The following is a 21,468-nucleotide window of genomic DNA, read 5'->3' on the forward strand; positions in this document are numbered from 1 at the left end:
CCCTTTAAGAGATCCATGTGGGAGCAAAATAAGGTTTTTTGGCACTTAACGTAATAATCTGACCATTTTATCCCTTTGTATTGTTTAGAAGGTTATTTACAGATTCTGTTTAATGGGGATTATGCAGGTTTGTTAAACTTAGGACATCCATTGACCATTGCCAAATACGAAAGAAAGTGCACTCACTTGTTTTATAGTTTTGTTTGTGCCTTTTAAATTCACAGCAGTTGTAGCCTTCAAGTTATTTTGTTAGCTTTTCTTTGTTAATGTTTTTCATAGTACATTCAACCACCGGGGGATGGACTTTTTTGATACGGATTTGTTTCTTCTTTTCTGTAAGAGTAAAAATAAAATGCGAAAATTCTGTGTATGTCACACAAGTTTGGGTGGTTATTAGTGTGCATTAAAATTCTAAATTTCCCAAAGAATCCTCAACTGGACAATTATGTAATCTGGGACATGGTGTGGCAGGGGAGGGAAGTGTAGGGAGCCATGTGTCTGATTACCAGGATCATATCTGTCCCTCCACATGGAGGGACAATTGTTAAAATGGAGCCATTTTAGCAATTATCTTCTCTGATCTCCTATTCTAGCAGAAAAATGTGTGTGCAAGAGGAAGATCATGCAAGTAATTATAATTCTTCAAATGCAAAGATTCTCAGGAATACTTAAATAGGTATGTGCATTTTTCATTTGCTTTAAGAACAAGACCAAAACATAGCAACTGTGGTTGCTAATGTTACTAAATGATTTGTTAGAACGTGGTTATTAAACATATAAACATATCACCTTTGTCCTGGCTCAGCTTTGTTCAATTTTTACTTATAGGGCATTACAACTCTCACTGCTATAGTGCATGGTAATTATTTTGCTAACCAGTGCTGGATAGATAATTTAAAGGTCAAAATATTTTGATTTGGGTCAATTGATAAATTTAACAATTACATGGTTATTTATTTGTCTAAAACTGTCCGTTTGCAAGATTTGGCTACCCACTGGAGAGAGGTCTAAAACATGCCTGGGTCCCACTTCGAGAGATTCAGAATTGGCCTAGGGTACAGGCTGAGCAGAAGGATTTTTTAAACCTCTTACAGGTGATTCTAATGCGTGAGAGTATGGTATAAACTCTTCTTAGTTCAGATGCTTAATTTTTCCAAGAGACCTTTTGACAATTTTTCAGCAAACTTTTAAAATTATTTCTTACTGAAATTTTGATTCTGCCTCAATGTTTCTTTTCCAGAATTAAATGATCAAAATACAACTCTCAGGTCCTCATCACCATAATAAAAAGGTGACAATGTATACAAATTTGGTATTTCTTTTAAAATATCCCTTGACCTTAAAAAAAAGTTTTCTGTACCGCACATATCAAGTGAAAATATTTGGTTAATATACAAATTATTTATCTGTAACTTGTTATATAAGACTTGGGGACTTCTAGAATTTTAAAACAATTATTTTTAATACTTCTTAAAAAATAATCTATACTCAGTTACTATTTGATTTAGGAATACACACTAAGAGTCAGCTTGTTTACCTTTTATTTGCAAGAAGGAATGTTAAGGCAAAAAGTAATGATCTTCGTTTTCAAGATAAGTCTGGCATTTTAAGTTCTGATAAGCCTGTCCTCCACATGTGCCAGTCGGAACCCCCAGCAGATACCCACTCAGCCATGCTGTTGCAGTCCTCAGCCAGAGCACGTCTCTTGCCCTCTCAGGAAGACATCCCTGTGTATTCCCAACACCTAAAAAAAGCTTAGAGTTTCCTCTCTTTATCCTCTCATAGCCACTCACTAGAAGGAATCCCTTATATATGTTCTTTCCTTGTTTGTTCTCTCAGTATATGCACATTGAGGTTCAGGGACCGGGTCTTATTCAGCTTAGTGACTGCAGCATTTGCTCTCTTGGCAGGCTCAAAGGTGCTCCATCTGCTTCTGGAGCTTGGTGCAGCATTCCAGAAGGAGAGGGCCAGGATCTGCACATCTGCAGTGACAGATGGTATCCAGAAGAGGACAAGTAAGGGCTGTTGAGCTGGAAGAGATCAAGGCCTTCTCTAGAAGTTCCATCCTTTAAAAGATTTTTATTTATTTATTTGACAGACAGAGATCACAAGTAGGCAGAGAGGCAGGCAGAGGGAGAGGAGGAAGCAGGCTCCCTGCTGAGCAGAGAGCCTGATGCAGGGCTCCATCCCAGGACCCTGGGATCGTGACCTGACCGAAGGCAGAGGCTTTAACCCACTGAGCCACTCAGGCGCCCCTAGAAGTTCCATCCTTGAGCGCAGCCATTCAACAGGGAAAATCCAAAAGCTAGATTACAGGTGGCTCAGAGATGGTCAGGTAATCCAAGGAGCTGTGGTTGACTATCACCTCCCACAGGAGGGCGCTAGATTTCAAGAGATCTGATGAGTGCCTAATTTGGGTCTGATGCTCTGTAACTTGCAGTTAACTATCCATATTTTACAACCAGGGAAACTGGGGAGTAGAGATTAAATAACACGTAATAAGCAGAGCCAATATCTGAGCCTAGGCCCACCTACCTTCAAAGCCCACACAGTGCCAGTGCTCCAGGAACAGAAATAAGTGGAGTTAAGGAAGCCAGAAAACTTCCTTATGCTCTCAGCTCCATTTCTGGTCGTACAGAGGCCTCTCCCCATTCCTTAACTAGGGTCAAGTCTCTTCCCCAGTTAGGTTCTCTCATAGTTCTTTTGGAGATTTGTCCAACACTGCTTCATTGCCACATTTGACCCCACAAATGAGAAGCAATGTTTAGGTGAATGTGACATAAATTGGGGAAGAATTTTTAGGGATAATGACGTTATTTATTTTTTTTAAAGATTATTTATTTATTTGACAGAGAGATATCACAAGTAGACGGAGAGGCAGGCAGAGAGAGAGAGAGAGAGGGAAGCAGGCTCCCTGCCGAGCAGAGAGCCCGATGTGGGACTCGATTCCAGGACCCCGAGATCATGACCTGAGCCGAAGGCAGCGGCTTAACCCACTGAGCCACCCAGGCACCCTGGTTAGTTTTTTAAATGCCTTTTTGATAGTACTGGCTACAGTAAAATAACAAGAGGTTCTTTGTTACCCAAAGCTTTGAGAAGTTACTTACTATGGAGGTCTGTTTCCAATTCCTGTTCCATAAGATCACGCAACTCGTCAAGATTCCCTTGTAGCCAAATGCTGATATGTTCAATGTTTTCATCTCTTTCCTTCAGCTTTGTTGTTAGGTTTTTTATTTCTTGCAAAATCTCATCACCACTGTTTACCAATTCCTTTAAAAAAATAATATTTTGGGATGTGTGAATATAAATTCCAACCAAATAAAAACATTGAGTGAATCATATCCAAGACAAAAATATGTATGTAAAATTGGTATTACTCATGCAAAATAAATGTCCATATCGCATTCACAAAGTTCTGTAGAAGATCTCAGAAGAAAACAGATTAGTAAATGAGACAATTGAATGGAATGCTCACTACCTCTAACCTTGGCAGGGATGGGGGCTGAATAAGAAGCCCGCTCACCTTCAGAGCAGCATGGAACTTCAGGGCATAATCGGCATGGCTTATAGCTGAAGAGAAAAAGCTTTGGAACCAGGCTGGATCTGAGCTTTAAATCCCCATAGGTTCATTAACTGTTTGGTCTTGGGCAAAGTTACTTAAACTGTGAAGCTCAGTAGCCTCATCTGGAAAAGGTTAAAGTCTGAGCCAGAATCACATGTAAACTTTAAATACTCAAGAGAGTGGCAAAGCCAGGATTTAAACACCTAGCAGCCTTGGCGGGGGCGGTGCGGGGGAGGGAGGGGCGGGGAGCGGTGAGAGGAGCAGGGCCAGTAAAACATGGAGGACAGATGGACTTCAGACCTGACAAATCTGTCCTAAAATTGTGTGTGTGCAATTTGTGTTTGCAGGTGGAGGTGGGGTGGAGGTCCCTCTAACCAAATTGGTAGAGGAGGAAGACAGTGTCCCAAAAGATTAAGATTTTAGTGACATTTGGCACCGCTAAAAATGAGACAACGGCTCCAAATGGAGTCACCTAGGCAAAGCCTCACATCACCAAACAGAATCGATTTAATAAGAGTTTTGGCTCTCTCAGAAATGGAATCTTACACCAGTCTATCAGGAACCACCTCATCAGCACCAGTTAGGTCATCTGCCTAATAATCCCTGCCACCCCCTAGAGGAAAGTAATCTTGCAATAATCAACCTGCTTTTTGTGCTTAGTATAACTTCCAGGTTCCAGCTCCCTTCTGCCTCTTGTATAGCTCCTCAGAGCACCTTTTAATCTCGTAGCTGGGACACTGCCTGATTCATGAATCATTGAACAGAGCCAATAAGATGTTTAAAATTTACTCAGGTGAATTTTGTTTTTTTTAACAATACAGAGCACACATGTTAAGATCTGATGAGTGTACTAACACTGTCAATCCCCCCAATCCTGACCTCCTACCTTATGCAGGCACACATGTACACACATACACACACATTAGGTAGGTGAGTATTATTAGGAATATTATATTTATGGAGGCAAAAAAAAAAGCTCACCTTAACTGTAGTATGAAAGTCATCCCACAAATCCAAATACTCCGCTAAAATAAAAGATTATTGAAATACAAGGGTTACAGAAATGTGAAAATTTTTATGAAAGTAGTGCTATTTGTTTTTCAAAAATTGCTTATCTAAAAATTTCCACTCCCAAAATGATAGAATAACTGGATTAGACTTGCCCACTCACTGTAAACAAGGAGGAAATATGTTAAATTTAGTAGGCTTCATGCCCGGTATGGGACTTGAACTCACATTCTTGAGATCAAGAGTCACATGCTCTATTGACTAAGCCAAAGAGGCACCCTGAATATATCTGTTTTAATATCCAGTTTTCAGGTACTGGAGAATGGGCAGTATAGAACTGGGACACTTGAAGGAGAGGTGACAGATGAGGCAAGCCTTAATGATCACCTGGCTTTCTGCTGGAGGGTACTTTCCAGACCTAAGTGCAAGCAGAACAAAGCAGGTTTGCACACAGACACAAAAATCTGTACAAAGATTAGCAAATTGGGTCCAGCAATATATAAATACAATACTAGCTTTTGAACAAGCGGGTTTTATCTCAGGAGATTGGTTTAACATTCAAAAATGAGTTGGTGCAATTTACCATCCTAATACATAAAAGAAACACATGAACATCTTGAGTGGCTGAGTTCTCACAGGCCCTGCACTGCCTCTAATAAGTACCTTGGATGCCCAAGTCCAGGGGCCCCTACGTGGCACCACTTTGCAGGTGCTGTCGTGTACCATTACTGGAGAAATTAAATGCATCTGTGCAACTACACTGGGTGGCAACTTGCAATTTTGCATCTGGTTTCCTCCACACTTGCCTCATGTGCCTTTGCCCTTTGCTAGTTTTACTCCATATCCTTCACTGTAATGGAGAAGAAGCGTAACAACTTGAGCCTGGTGAATCCTAGCTGATCATTGAGTCTAAGGGTGGTCTTGAGGATCCCTAATATAACACCTAAAAGCTGCAAAATCTTGCTGTGAAAAATAAGTTCCAAATAAATGGAGATGTATACTATGTTCTTGGATTGGAAGATTTTATTTTGTTAAGATGTCAGTTCTCCTCAAATTGATTTATGGATTCAACAGAAACCCAATTAAGATCCCAGCAGGTGTGCAATTATAGATAAATAAGCTGTTTTTGAAAGCTTACAAGAAAATCAAAGGACCTATAATAGCCAAAATCATTGCAAAAGAGAACCAGAAACATGGAGAACTTACACTACCTGAGGTCCAGACTGAGCATGAAAGTAATCAGGACAGTGTGGTATTGGTATAAAGTCAGAATAAGAAACAGACTTATAAAATTGATTTTTGAAAAAGTCATTGGGGTAGTACAATGCTAAGAAGATAAGCTTTTCAAAAATGGTGCTAGAACAATTGGATATACATGAGAGAAAACATGAAATTCAACTCTTACCTCACACTGTACAAAAATTTGAACTTGATTTGGAGATCTAGACATAAGAGCCTTAACTAAAAACTTACAAAAGAAAACATAGGAGAAAATCTTTGAGAACCTGGCTTAGGTGAAAATATCTTAGGACACAAAATGTACTACCCTTAAAAGATGAAATAAATAAACTAGACTTTACCCACAGGAAGAACTTCTGCTCTTTCAGGACAATATAAAAAAAAATAAGCCTCATACTGAAAAAAGGACTCATTTCTAGAATACACAAAGATTTTAACTCAACAACACAACACAAGGTAATGAACAAAAGATCTGGACAAAAATGTAGCAGACTTTTCCAGAGATGGCCCCACAATATATTCCCTCCCACATGCTCTTCCCACAACATCACATTGACACCCCTCCCATTAGTGGTGGCAACTGTGTCCCCTCCCCTTGTACCTGGGATCTTATCTTTTGAAATGCAGCAGGCCAAGCCACTACATGGAAACTCTGGCTGTGAGTCAGCAGCAACACCAGTCACACTGAGTAGATGTATCTGCAGATGACTCCAGACCCAGCTGCTGAATTACGCCCAGCCATCAAGTTGCCCCAGCTAATGTCATGTAGAGCAGACATGAGTGATTTCTACCACCAAATGACCAATTGAGGAGCAAAGTAAGTGATTTGTAATAATTTGTTATGCTGCAATAGATAATTGATTCAAGACACTTCACAAAGGATGATATATAAGTGGTCAAAAAGCACATGAAAAAATAATAGCATCAGTCATCAGAGAAATGCAAATAAAAATCACAACGAAATACCATTATATACCTACTAAAATGGCTTAAATGTTAAGTGTTTTGACAATTTTAAATGTTGGTGAGGAATGGAGTATCCTGTTGCTAGTGGGATGATGAATTTGCACAACTACTTTGGCAAACTGTTTTGGCAGTTTCTTACAAAGTTAAACATACGCTAACCATACACTCCAGCAATTCCACACCTCAGTATTTACCCAAGAGAAATGAAAACAAATATTCACAAAAATACATGTAAGCAAATAGTAACCAAGTACTGGAAACAATCCAAATGTCCTTCAAATGGTGAATGAATAAACAATATATAGTATATCTACATAATGGAATACAACTACAGAGCTATAAAAAGGAGCAAGACAATGATAGATGAATGGATCTAAAAAAAAAGTTTGCTGAGACAAATAGATAAAGATGTGGTCCATATACACAGTGGAATATTACCCAGCCATCAGAAAGGATGAATACCCAACTTTTGTATCAACATGGATGGAACTGGAGGAGGTTATGCTGAGTGAAATAAGTCAAGCAGAGAAAGTCAATTATCATATGGTTTCACTTGTGGAACATAAGAACTAGCATGGAGGACATTAGGAGGATGAAAGGGGAAAACTGGAGGGGGAGACAAACCATGAGAGACCGTGGACTCAAGAAACAAACTGAGGGTTTTATAGGGGAGGGGCTTAGGGGGATGTGTTGGCTGGGTGATGGGTATTAAGGAGGGTACTTATTGCATGGAGCACTGGGTTTTATACATAAACAATCCTAGAAGAGGACATCAAAAACTAATGACATACTGTATGGTAACTAACACAACATAATAAAAAATAATTTTTAAAAATAATTTTTAAAAATTTGCGGAGTGTAAGAATCCAGGTACATAAGTGTATTTCATCATTCCATTTGTATCTAATCCTTATTGACAAAAAGCAGATTGGGGCACCTGAGTAGCTTAGTTGGTTAAGCTTCAACTCTTGGTTTTGGCTCAGGTCATGATCTCAGGGTGTGAGATCGAGCTCCACATCAGGCTCCATTCTCAGCGTGGAGTCTGCTTGTGGTTCTCCCCCCCGCCTTTCCCCTCTGCTCCTCCCCCTGTTCTTGTGCTCTCTTTCACTTTTTATCCCTCAAAATAAAAATAAAATAGGAAGGAAAGAAAGGGAAGAAGATGAAAGAAGGAAGGAAGGGAGGAAGGAAGGAGAGAGAGAGGGAAAGAGAAGAAAAGGCAAAAGAAAGAATAAGAAGGAAGGAAAGGGAAGGGAAGGAAGAAAGGAAGAAAAAGAAGAAAAAAGAAGGAAAGAGAAAGAGGGAGGGAGGAAAGGAAGGAAGGGGAGAGAAAAGGGAAGGGGAGAGGAAATGGGAGAGGGAAGGAATGAGGGAAGGGAAGATGGTTTCCAGGCACTGTAGAGTGGGAAACCAACTACAAAAGGATGTCAGAAATTTTGCAGGGATAATATGTTCTCCATCTTGTTTGAAGTGGCAGTGGTTACAGTGGTATGTACATTTACTAAAACTCATTGAACTTTAGATGGGCTCATTTTATTGTATGCAAGTCAGTAAAATTTATTTAAATAAAACAAAAAACTTATTTTTTATATGTTTGGATCACCCATGACATATTACTTACTCTGATGAGCTGTCAGTTGACAAGACAGTTCACTTGACGTGGACTTGAGGTCGTCTTCTCCTTTTCTGTACTGTTCTATCTTGTTCTTCATATATGCAATATACTGGAAATGAAAGACGTATGATTGCTTTAAGCAGTTAAGTTACCGTAAATTATCCATGCAGTCATTTGGCACACATCTATTGATTCTTCATGCCACTGACTGCTCTCAGTACAAGGGTAACAGTGGCGAGAAGAGCCCTTGTCAAGGCTATATTCTGGTGAAGGAGAGAAAGGATCTGGCTTCTCAATAAACATTTAAGCACCTGAATAAACATGGCATTCTGAATATAATTTGCCACAAAAAGATATTAAAAGGTATTCTGCCTAAATGCAATGTGCCCACAAACAAAAAAGTGTTCTGTATTGTGAAATGTGTGTGCAGGAAAAGTACCAAGGCAGCCATGCTTCCAGACTGGAGGGGTTCAGCATAAGACCTCAGAGAGAGGAGTTATCAAGTCTGGAGACCCCACAGAATTGCTCACGCCATTCGGATGTTTCACTGAGTTGGGTGATGGTGGTAGTAGTGGTTTGGGTATTAAAGTCATCGTTTTCTGTTCTGACCACCCAGTGCTCAGGAATACTAAACTTTAAAGTCTCTGGGAACTTTGAAAGCATGGGCTTTGGATATAAAAATGGCATTGATTCTGTTTCAAGAGGGAAATAGTCAAATACTAGAAATTACTGATAAAAAAAAAATTTTAGAAATTGTATCTAGGGGACACCTGGGTGGCTCAGTGGGTTAAGCCTCTGCCTTCAGCTCAGGTCATGATCCCAGGGTTCTGGGATTGAGCCCCTCATCGGGCTCTCTGCTCAGTGGGGAGCCTGCTTCCCCCTTTCTCTCTGCCTGCCTCTCTGCCCACTTGTGATATCTCTCCCTCTCCCTCTCTGTGTGTAAAATAAATAAATAAATTCATTTTTTGAAATGCTGTAAAATGTTTAAAAAAAAATTGCATCTAGTACCACAGAAGACATAGAATTGTTTATAAGCATGTTATAGGGTCTACTCATGGGGCCTTGATCTTGTGTCAGTCTGTGTGACTTGTTGGCTAGTTTTGTAGTAAACCAGCATGAAAACCTCTGCAGGCCACATCCAAGACGTCATTCCTGCCCCCTCTTTGAATGTGGATTACAGTTTGTAGACTTGTCTGGTTTCCCATAACTCTCAAATGTGTAAACATACTGAATTTTAATTTATCCATTTATTTGCTCATTTCCTCAGCTAGATGATGAGCTTCCTAAGGACTTGGGGTGGTGTCTTATCCATCTCTGTATTCACTTGAGACTTCCCCAAGGCTAGGGAGTCAGTGGGTGCTTAAAATGTCTGCTGAGAGAAGGGATGTAACCAGCAGAACAGAGTGGGGAGTGAATAAGATAAACAGCATTATTCAGGACCAGCATTATTATTATTCAGATGGACAATAAATTAGAAAACAGAACTTATAGAATCAGCCTTTCACATAGTCATCCATTTGCTTATCCATTACTAAAGTAGCAATAAAAATTCCAAGTATTTTAATAAATTATCTATGTCATCTTGACAGGAAGATAATCTTATGGAATATTTCCGTGGGTAGACAAAATGCCTTATAAGATTGCTGCAAAGGCTAGAAGGAAGAAGATGTATTACACATGTGCAGGTTAGTGATGCTAGTACCCAGACTCTGCAGCACATTTACTTTTTCAAAGTACATTAGTACCACTTATGCCATTTTAATTCTACCAGAAACACATGATATTGGTGTATAACTATTGCCATTGACCTGATAAAAAGAGTACCCAGACAGGTAAAAGGATTTTTCCCTTAGAGTCTTATTGCCAAGGGACTTTTTCTTTTTCTAGCTATTAAAAGTTATTAAAAATGTAGAGCCTTGATTTCCTCATCTATAAAAGGGACATAATATATATTATCCACATTAAAGGTTACTGTGAGCATAACATGGGCCTGAGTCCCTTTTCGATGTGAGCCATTATGCAAAACACTTGGGATACTGATCCTCACTTTGAGGTCACTGTGGTTTACTTAAAAAAAAAAAAAAAAAAAAAAAAAAAAAAAAAAAAAAAAAAAGAATGATACAATCAATACAAAACCGACAGACAACTTAAATTTTTAAATGGGCAAAACACTTGAACAGGTACTAAACAAAGATGTATACAAACAGCAACCAACACATGAATAGATGCTTCATTTGATCATCAGGGAAATGCAAACTAAAAGCACAATGGGATACCACTACAAATTATCCAGAATGGTCAAGTAGGAAAAAAAAAATAACCAGTTTGGCAAGAATGTGGAACCAGTGGTGTTCTCACATACCCTGCTGGGAGTGATCTGCAACTTCTCTGGGAGATGGCACTGTGCACAAGAGTGGATTGTCCACATCCCTATGGCTCTGTGATTCCACTTGAGGGGTATACCCCACAGAATTATGTACATATGTTCCTGAAAACACATGTACTAGAATGTTCATGGCAACTCTATTCGTAATAGACCCAGCAAGAAATTCTGTAACCCCCTCCAAGAGTATATAAATTGTAGTATAGTTATACACTTGAATACCATGTATGGAACCAAGGCTGAACAAACTATAACTGCATTCAATATAATAAAGATGTACTTTGCAAACACAGTATTGAGCAAGAGTACATACTGTAATATTCCATACATATGATGTTCAGAAACAGACAAAACTAGTCTTTGGTGTTAGAAGCCAGTATACTGTTACTTTACGTTGTGGGGAGGTTAGTGGCAGGAAAGGACATAGATGATATCTGGATACTGTTAATGCTTTGTTTCTAGATCTGGGTGCTGGTTACCTGTGTGAATTCACTAAGTGTTTCACTTATTATTTGTGCACTATTTTATATGTACTTGGTCTTTATTTCAAAAGTTTTAAGAGCTATACTCTCCTTTTCTCATGTACCTATACTATAGGTCTAGGCAACTAACCAAAACCATCATGCAAAGTGAAGTGTTCTTGAACTTACTTTTCTCAATTTTTCATTTTCCAGGAGCAAAGCATCTACTTTTAAGTCATGCACATAGATTTCATTTTCTAAGTTCTTTAGAGTCTCAAAATGATTTTTAATCTTATGGCTTTCTTGATCTCGTAAGTATTTGAGTTCTTGCTTCACTTTTTCCTGCTCAAACATAAAACCCACAATTATCTCAGAGTTAAATAAGTAGGGCACCGGTGTTTTAGATTGCCTGCACCACATTCATAGAGGGTTATAATTAATTCCTGAATCATCAGCAGAGGCTATGTATACCTTCCCTTAGAAAAACTTGGTATTTAAAACTCCAGAGTTGATTCAATTCTGGGAAGATGGTGGAGTAAGAGGGTCCTGAGCTCATCTCAACCATGCACACACTGAGATAACAGCCATATCTGTGCAACTATATTTGAAAGTGATCCAAAGACTAGCAGAACGGACTTGCATAGAGAGGGGGGCCACATTGAAATGTGTAGGAGTGGCAGAGACATGTTTAGGAACCCAAACCCCAGCAAAACTAACCACAAACAGGAAAGATACTACAGGAAGCCAGAAGATCAGGCCTCATGCCAGGCACCCCAGGCATGAGGGACCCACACTGGAAAAAGAAATCTCTGCAATATTTAACTTTGAGAACTAGTGGGGCTTAAATTCACGAGTCTTTACAATCAGCAAGGCTTAACTCTGGTACTTCAAAAATCAATAGGCTTTGCTCTGGGAGAGCTGGAGAACTGGAATAAGAACAATAAGAAACTGAGTCTTCACCTTTAAGGAGCCAACAAAACAAATAATCCTGCTGAGACACAGCATAGAAGCAGCTGTTTGAAATTGCCTGGGGTAGTTAGGAAAATTTATTTACTAATCTCAGATTGTATGTTGGAGGTGCAAGGATCTTTAGGAGACCATTATAGAACAAAAGTGGTGATGGGTGCCATTTCTCTTCCTCCCTGTTTCCCATCAACCTTGTTGGCCAGACACTTGCAGGAAACAGGATGAATGCTCTCCACCTCTCTTGTTAACTAGTACCCTGCCCCTGCATTCCCCTGCAGAGATGCCCAATCCAACTGGCCATACTCCAAAGGCATCCCTCCAAAGTGACTCCTGCCCTGGAGAGAGAAGAAGACATCCACACATGCCAGTGTGCCCACAGTCCCAACAGCTGAACGTTATGGCTGGCAGCACAGTGACAGTGCCCTGCTGATCAGTGAGATGGCAGCCCCAGCAGACTGGGGGCAGGCATCTGATCTCAGTGCAAGCTCCACCGACCAATAAAGCCTCTCAGGGACAAAGAAAGGAGAATGCCCCATGGCTCTGTGCAACTACAACCCCAGCAGATGGGCTGATAGGAGGCTTCTGGTTTGAATGCTGACATCACAAAACTACAAGCCCTCAGCAGCCCCAGACTGTCCCTTTAACAGCACAGGGACCAAACACTGTCTGGTGCACATAACACAGGCAAAGGGGGCCATTCCAATGGACTTGACTATAGGGAAACATGGTTCAGTCACAATAGTGGGGTTCAAACAACCCACAAAAGAGATGCCATTGAAGTGCTTGACTCTGGTGAACAGGGAGCATTGCATCATTGGGTACTACTGGACCTCTTCTTAAAGGCCACTACTTACTTTCAAGATCAAGATATGTAGCTAACTTTTATAATACATAGGGGGAAAAGCAGAGTTAAACAAAATGAGACAGAGGAATAAGTGCCAAAGGAAAAAACATGATAAAACCACGGCAAAAGAGCCAAATGAAACAGAGATCAGCAATGTGCCTGTTAGGCAACTCAAATTCATGGTCATAAGGATACATACTGGACTTGAGTAATGAGTGGAAGATCTGTTAAACGTTCCATAGAGTATATAAAGAATATAAAACCGAGGCAGAGATAAACTCAATAACTGCAATGAAAAATACATTAGAGGAAATCCATAGCAGATTAGAGGAGGCAGAAGAACAGATCAGTGATCTGGAAGACAGAAGTAATGGAAAGCAACCAAGCTGAAAAGCAAACAGAAAAAAATATAATAGAAAATGAGAATAGGTTAAGGGCACTCAGTGATGTCACCAAGTGTAGTAACATAAGCATTATAAGGATCTCAGAAGAGACAGAGGAGGCAGAAATTTTATTTGAAAAAATAATAGCTGAAAACTGTCCTCTAATTTGAGAAAAGTAAGAGGCATCCCAGTCCAGGAGGCAGAGAGAGCACCCAACAAAATTTATGCAAGGCAGTCCACACATAGTAATTAAAATGACAAAACGTAGTGATAGAGAATTTTTAAAACAGCAAAAGAAAACAATATATACAAGGAAAACCCTATAAACCTATCAGCTGATTTTTCAGCAGAAACTTTATGGGCCAGAAGAAAGTGGCATAACATATTCAAAGTGCTGAAAGAAAAAAGAACCTACAACTGAGAATATTCTATTCAGCAAATCAGACTTAATAAGAAATGTTAACGGGCATCCTTTAAGTGGAAAAAAAAAAAACAAAAAACAAAAAACAAAAAACGCCATAATCAGGAGTAAGAAAACTATGAAAGGAAAAAATTTCACACGTAAATGCAAACATTTAGTAAAAGTAGATTAATCACTTATAAAACCAGTATGGAGGTAAAGCACAAAAGGAATAAAATCAATTATATCTATAAAAATAAGCCAAAGGATACATTTTTTTAAAATGTAAAGTATGACATAATATACATAAATGTGGGGCGTTGGTAAAAATTAGTGCTTTTAGGGGTGCCTGGGTGGCTCTGTCAATTAAACATCTGACTCTTGATTTCAGAGCTCAGGTCATGATCTCAGGGCTGCAGGATCGAGCCCCAAGTTGGGCTCCATGTTGGACACGGAGTCTGTTTGAGATTTTCTCTCTCCCTCTTCTTCTGTCCCTGCACCCCCCCTTAAAAAATAAAAATAGTGCTTGGAAAACTGCACATCTACATGCAAAAGAATGAAACTGGAGAATTTTATTACCCTATACACAGAGATAAACTCAAAATTGGCTAAAGACCTAAATGTGAGGGGTGCCTGGGTGGCTCAGTGGTTAAAGCCTCTGTCTTCAGCTCAGGTCATGATCCCAGGGTCCTGGGATCAAGCCTCACATCAGGCTCTCCACTCAGCAGGGAGCCTGCCTCCTCCTCCTCTCTCTCTCTGCCTGACTCTCTGCCTACTTGTGATCTGTCTGTCAAATAAATAAAAATCTTTAAAAAAAAAATAGACCTAAATGTGAGACTGGAAACCATAAAATTCTTAGATGAAAACATAGGCAGTAATTTCTTTGATATCAGCCATAAAAACATTTTCCTAGATATGTTTCCTTAAGCAAAGAGAAAAAAAGCAAGAATAAACTATTGGGACTACATCAAAATAAAAAGTTTTGCAGAGTGATGGAAATCATTAACAAAACAAAAGGCAACCTACTGAATGGGAGAAGATATTTGCAAATGATATATTTGATAAGAGCTTAATATCAAAAATATATTAAAGAACTTATACAACTCAGCACCAAAAGCCCAAACAACCCAGTTTAAAAATGCACAGAGGACATGAAAAGACATTTTTCCAAAGACGACATACAGATGGCCAACACACTAATGATCAGGGAATGCAAATCAAAACCACAATGAGAGATGGAGGAATAGGAGAATCCTCAGCACACTTTGTCCCACATATATACACAGAAAACACCCACATCAGGGCAAATAACCTAGTAAGCAACCTGAAAACTGGCAGAACGGACTCTCCACAGCTAAATGTTGAGAAGAGGCCACATTGAAAAGGATAGGAGGTGCAGAGACATGGCCAGGAGCCAAACTGATCCATAGGAGAGAGGGACACCACAGGCACAGAGAGGGAAAAGAAAAGACCCCTCATCAGGCATCCCAGGCAAGGGGGGAGCCGCATTGGGAAGATGAATCCCCACAACATTGGCTTTGAAAACCAGATGGGCCTAACTTCGAGTTCTTACAGTTAAATGGGGCTTAACACCCGGAATAGTGGATTGGACTTTGCAATGGGTGGAGAGCAACAGAAAACATAGTTCCCACCCTTAAAGATAAATCACAGTGAAGAGCCCCACCAATATACAGTATGGAAGCAGCAGTTTGAAAAATGCCTGGTGTACACAGGAAGGAGATTTTATTTACCAATCTCAGAGCATGTACTGTAGGGGCAGGGATCTTTGGGTGAATTCTCCAAGAACAAAAGAGTTGGCACGCACCATTTCTCTTCCCAAGATCCCCAGACTAAATACATAGACACCTTCAGGAACCAGTGCAACCTGGAGACTCCTGCCTAGCTTACTAACAGCACACCCTGCCCTTACACTGTTCCTCAAACCTCCCCGCTCCATTCTGGTGAGGCAGTTTTCTAAAGTGGCTCCAGGTCCCCTCCCACAGCAGAGCAGCCATGACCTTGCTGGCACCTCATGCCCCACCCATGTATTCTTCTACAGACCTGCCCTTGGCAGTTCTCCAGGCCACAGGTCCCCTCTTGCGGCAGACCAGCACACAATTTTATAACAATGTTTACCCACCCACATTCTCTTGTAGACCCACCCTTAGCAGGAGTCCCTCCAATGCAATGCCACTAGCCTCACACTGTGCAATCATCCCTGTTTGAGGCCAGCACCATTCCAAAGTGACGCCTGTCCCAGAGAAAGGGGAAGATAACCATACACATTTGTTTGATTCAGACCCCTGCAGTGGGCTGGGGGCAGACATCTAGTCTGACTGCAGGCCCCACTCACCAATGAAAGCTTCTCAGAGGACAACACAGTGAGAGCACTTTACAGTTCAGTGCTACCACAGCTCCAGCAAATGCCTAGCCTGACTTAGCTCAAGCCCAACGTGACCCCAAACATAGCTAACGACACAGAGATGAAGTCCTGAGATATTCAGAGAGGGCCATTGCAGACAGTTGGACTGAAGGCGAACATGGCTCTACCACAGAAATAGGGAGCATGCAACACACATATGAGATACCCCTGAGGCACCAATTTCTGGTGCACAAGAGACACTGCACTGCAGAGCATTACAGGATCTCTTCTTCCTAAGTCCATTGTTTCAAGAGCAGGAGCTATAACTGATATTCCTGACACATGGGAACAGACACAGAGCTAGTCAAAATGAGGAGACAGAAGAACATGTCCCAAATGAAAGAACAGGACAAAACCACAGCAAGAGAGCTAAATGAAATGGAAATAAGTAATAGGCCGGGTAATATAATTTAAAGTAATAATCATATAGATACTCACTGGAGTTAAGAGTGGAGGACCTCAGTGAGACTCTCAACAAAGAGATAGAAAACATAAAAGAGAATCAATCAGACATGAAGGAGTCAATAACTGAAATTAAAAATACACTAGAGGGAATAAATAGTAAACTGAAGAAAGCAGGAAAACATATCAGTGACCCAGAGGATAAAGTAATAGAAAGCAATCAAGCTGAGCAGGAGAGAGAAAAATGACTAATAAAAATGAAAACAGATTAAGAGTACTCAATGATACCATCAAGTGTTATAACATTCACATTATAGGGATCCCAGGAGAAGGGAGAGATAAGGGGGCAGAAAATTTATTTGAAGATAAAATAGCTGAAAACATCCCTAATCTGGGGAAGATGAAAACATCCCTAATCCAAGATACACAGAGAACCCCCAGCAAAACAACCCACAGAGATCCACACCAAGACATGTGGTAATTAAAATGGCAAAATGTAGCAATAAAGAGAATGTTTAAAGCAGCAAGAGAAAAGAAACTTACATACTAGGAAAACCCCACTAGCCTATCAACTGATTTTTTTTCAGCAGAAATATCACAGAGAGACGGGAGTGGCATGATATATTCAAAGTCTAAAAGGAAAATTCCTGCATCCAACAATACTTTACTCAGCAAGTCTACAATTCAGAATAGAAGGAGAAATAGAGTTTCCCAGACAACCAAAAGTTAAAGGTCATGACCATTCAACCAGCCTTACAAGAAATGTTAAGGGGGATTATTTGAGTGGACAGGAAAGACCATAATCAGGACTAAGAAAGTAGGAAGCACAAAAGTATATCTATAAAAATCATTCAATGGGTTCACAAAATAAAAAGGTATGAAGTATGATATCACATACCTAAAATGTTGGGGGGGAGAGGGAGAATAAAATTTTAGTGCTTTTAGCATAGGTTCAAACTTAAGTGACTATCAACCTAATATAATCGGCTGTGTATATAAGAAGTTAGGTAAATCTAATGGAAACTACAAATAAAAAACCATTAATAGATATGCAAAAAAAAGAGAAACAAATCTGAGTATGTCACTAAAAAATCCAGCAAACTGTGAGAGAAGCAAGCAAGAGAAAAAAACAAAAAACATAAAAAGAGAGTACTATAAAAACAACCATAAAACAAGTTAAAAATGGCACTAAGTATATACACCTATTAATAATGGACTAAACACTCCAAACAAAAGATATATGGTAATGGAATGGACAAGAAAACAAGACCCATCTTGGTACCTACAATATACTCATTTCAGTCCTAAAGACACATGTAGACTGAAAATGAAGGGATGGAAAAGCATTTATCATGCAAATGAAAGTGAAAAGAAAGGAGAGTATTATTTATATCAGACAAAATACACTTTATTTTTTATTTATTTATTTTTTAAAGATTTTATTTATTTATTTGAGAGAGAGCATGAGAGGCGAGAAGGTCAGAGAGAGAAGCAGACTCCTCATAGAGCTGGGAGCCCGATGAGGGACTGGATCCTGGGACTCCAGGATTGTGACCTGAGCTGAAGGCAGTTGCCTAACCAACTGAGCCACCCAGGCGCCCCCAAAATACACTTTAAAACAAACACTGTAACAAAGGACATAGAATCATAAAGGGAATCATAATCATAACAATCCAACATGAAGATATGTGTAAATATTTATGCCCCCAACATGGAAGCACCCAAATACACAGCAAACAATGACAAAAACGAAAGTAAACAATAGTAATACAATAATAGTAGGAGACTTCAACATGCCACTTACATCAATGGATAGATCACCCAAACAGAAAATCAACAAGGAAACAGTGATTTTTGAAGGACACATTGGACCAACAGATTTAACAAATATATTCAGAATATTCCATCCTGAAACACTGGATACATATTCTTTTCAAGTGCACATGGAACCTTCTCCAGAACATATCACATATTAGGCCACAAAACAAATTTCAGAAAATGCAAAAACCTGAAATTATACCATGCATCCTTTCCAACCACAATGCTATAAAACTAGAAATCAGCCACAAGGAAAATCTGGAAAGAGCACATACATGGAACTTAAATAATATACTACTAAACAATGAAGGGTCATATAAAACATCAAGGAGGAAATAAAAAAAATACACAGAGACAAATAAAAATGAAAACATAATAGTCTAAAATCTTTGGGGTACAACAAAAGCTGTTCTGAAAGGGAAGTTTATAACAATACAGGCCTACCCCAAGAAGGTAGAAAAATCTCAAACAAACAACCTAACCTTCTACCTAAAAGAGATAGAAAAAGAAGAACAAAGCCCAAAGTTAGTAGAATGAAGGAAATAATAAAAATTAGAGCAAAAATAAATGAAATAGAAACTAAAAACAAACAAATTAAAAAAAAAAAAAAACAATAGAACAGATGGATGAAGTTGGGAACTGGTTCTTTGAAAAGGTTAACAAAATTGATCAACTGGTAGCCAGACTCATCATAAGAGAGAACTCAAAATCAGAAATGAAAGAGGAGAAATCACACCCAACACCACAGAAATATAAAGGATAGAGAATATCATGAAAAATTATATGCCAACAAATTAGACAACATAGAAGAAATGGAAATATTCCTGGAAACATAGAAGCCCCCAAAACTATATCAGGAAGAAATAGAAAATTTAAACAGACTGATTACCAGCAAAGAAATTGAATAAGCAACCAAAACACTCTTAACAAACGAAAGTCCAGGTAAATTTATAGGTAAATTCTACCAAACATTTAAAGAAGAGTTAATACCTATTCTTTTCAAACTATTCCAAAAAATAGAAGATGAAGGAAAGCTTCCCAATTCATTCTTTGAAGTCAGCATTACCCTGATAACACAACCATGTAAAGACACTACAAAAAAAGGAAATTTAGGTCAATATCTCTGATGAACATAAACGCAAAAATTCTCACCAAAATATTAGCAATTCAACAATACATTAAAAAATTATTCACCAGGATTCAAGTGGAATTTATTCCTGGGATACAAATGTGGTTAAATATTTGCAAATCAATCAGCATAATACATCATGTCAACAAAGGAATGGAGACAAACCATATGATTATTTCAAAGATGCAGAAAAACCATTTGACAAAGTATGACATTAAAAAAAAAAAAGCCCTCAACAAAGTAGTTTTAGAGGAAACATACCTCAACATAATGAAAATTCCACAGCGAACATCATACTCAGTGTTGAAATCTGATAGCTTTCTCCCTAAGATCAGAAAAAAGACAAGGATCTCTCCACTCTCACAAGTTTTTTTTGTCCAACATAGTACTGGAAGTCAGAGCCACCGCAATTAGACAAGCAAAAGAAATAAAAGGTATCCAAATTGGTAAGTAAAAATTTCACTGTTTGCAGATGACATGATACTCTATATAAAAAACCCTGGAGACTCCACCAGAAAACTACTAAAACTGATAAATGGAATCATTAGGTTAGCAGGATACAAAATCAATATACAGAAAACTGTCGCATATCTATACACCAATAATGAGGTAGCAGAAAGAGAAATTAAGGAAACAGTCCCATTTACAATTACACCAAAAATGATAAAATACCTAGGAAAAAACTTAACCAAGGAGGTGAAAGACTGGTACTATGACTATAAAACATTGATTAAAGAAATAGAAGATGACACAAACAAATGGAAAGATAGTCCATAGTCATAGAATGGGAGAATAATTATTGTTAAAATATTTGTACTACCCAAAGTAATCTATAGATTTAATGTGATCCTTATCAAAATACCAACAGTATTTCTCATAGAACTAGAAAAAATAATACTAAAATTTGTATGGGACATCAAAAGACCCTGAATAGCCAAAGCAAGCTTAAAACAAACAAAACTGGAGGTATTAAAACCCCAGATTTCAAGATATTCTACAAAGCAGTAGTAATGAAAGCAGTATGGTACTGGCACAAAAATAGACATATAGACCAATGAAACAGAATAGAGAGCCCAGAAAAAACCCCCACAAATATATGGTCAATTAATATTCAACAAGGGAGGCAAGAATATGCAATAAAGACAGTCTCTTCAACAGACTGTGGTGCAGAAACCGGACATCTACATGCAAAAGAATGAAACTAAACCATCTTCTTACAACATACACAGAAATAAATTCAAAATGGACTCAAGACCTAAATGGAAGACCTGATACTATAAAAATTCTAGAAGAGATCACAGGCAATAATTTCTCTGACGTCAGCCACAGCAAAAGTTTTCTAGGTACATCTTCTGAGACAAGGGAAACAAAAGCAAAGTAAACCATTTGGACTATATCAAAACAAAAAGCTTCTGCACAGCAAAGGAAACAATCAACAAAACTAAAAGACAACCTAAAGATGGGGAGAAGATATTTGCAAATTACATATCTGACATACACATATTAGTATCCAAAAATACAAAAAACTTATACAACTCAACACTAAAAAACCAACTAATCCATTTTAAGGATGGGCAAAATACATGAACAGACATTTCTCTAAAGAAGACATTCAGATAGATGGCCCACAGACACATGAAAATATGCTCAACATCACCCATCAGCAGGAAAATGCAAAGCAAAATCACAATGAGATATCACATCACACCTGCCAGAATGGCTAAAATGAAAAACTCAAAAAACAGCAAGAGAATGTGGAGTAAAAGGAACCCTCGGGTGCTTTTGGTGAGAATGCAAATTGGTATAGCCATTGTGGAAAACACTACAGAGGTTCCTCAAAGAATTAAAAATCGGAATACCCTACAATCCAGGA

The 21,468-nt window shown here is 38.8% G+C and overlaps 1 protein-coding gene across 4 annotated transcripts in view; it reads right to left on the reverse strand.

The window, feature by feature from the left end:
• The window catches only part of CCDC175 (coiled-coil domain containing 175), a 67,515-nt gene that overhangs the window by 448 nt on the left and 45,599 nt on the right, over positions 1-21,468 (reverse strand). For 2 of the 4 annotated variants that reach the window (XM_047736097.1, XM_047736096.1), the window contains 5 exons: positions 11,421-11,573; positions 8,394-8,496; positions 4,544-4,587; positions 3,108-3,270; positions 123-333 (listed from right to left, as the gene is read on the reverse strand). In XM_047736097.1, coding sequence (XP_047592053.1) covers positions 242-333; positions 3,108-3,270; positions 4,544-4,587; positions 8,394-8,496; positions 11,421-11,573 — 555 coding nt within the window. In that variant the 3' untranslated portion in view covers positions 123-241. Of the gene's footprint in view, positions 1-122; positions 334-3,107; positions 3,271-4,543; positions 4,588-8,393; positions 8,497-11,420; positions 11,574-21,468 lie in introns of those variants that run through there. The other 2 variants (XR_007128549.1, XM_047736098.1) reach the window with 2 other exon arrangements.

The sequence above is a fragment of the Lutra lutra genome, chromosome 7, assembly GCF_902655055.1.
Source record: "Lutra lutra chromosome 7, mLutLut1.2, whole genome shotgun sequence".
In the NCBI taxonomy this organism is placed as follows: Eukaryota; Metazoa; Chordata; class Mammalia; order Carnivora; family Mustelidae; genus Lutra; species Lutra lutra.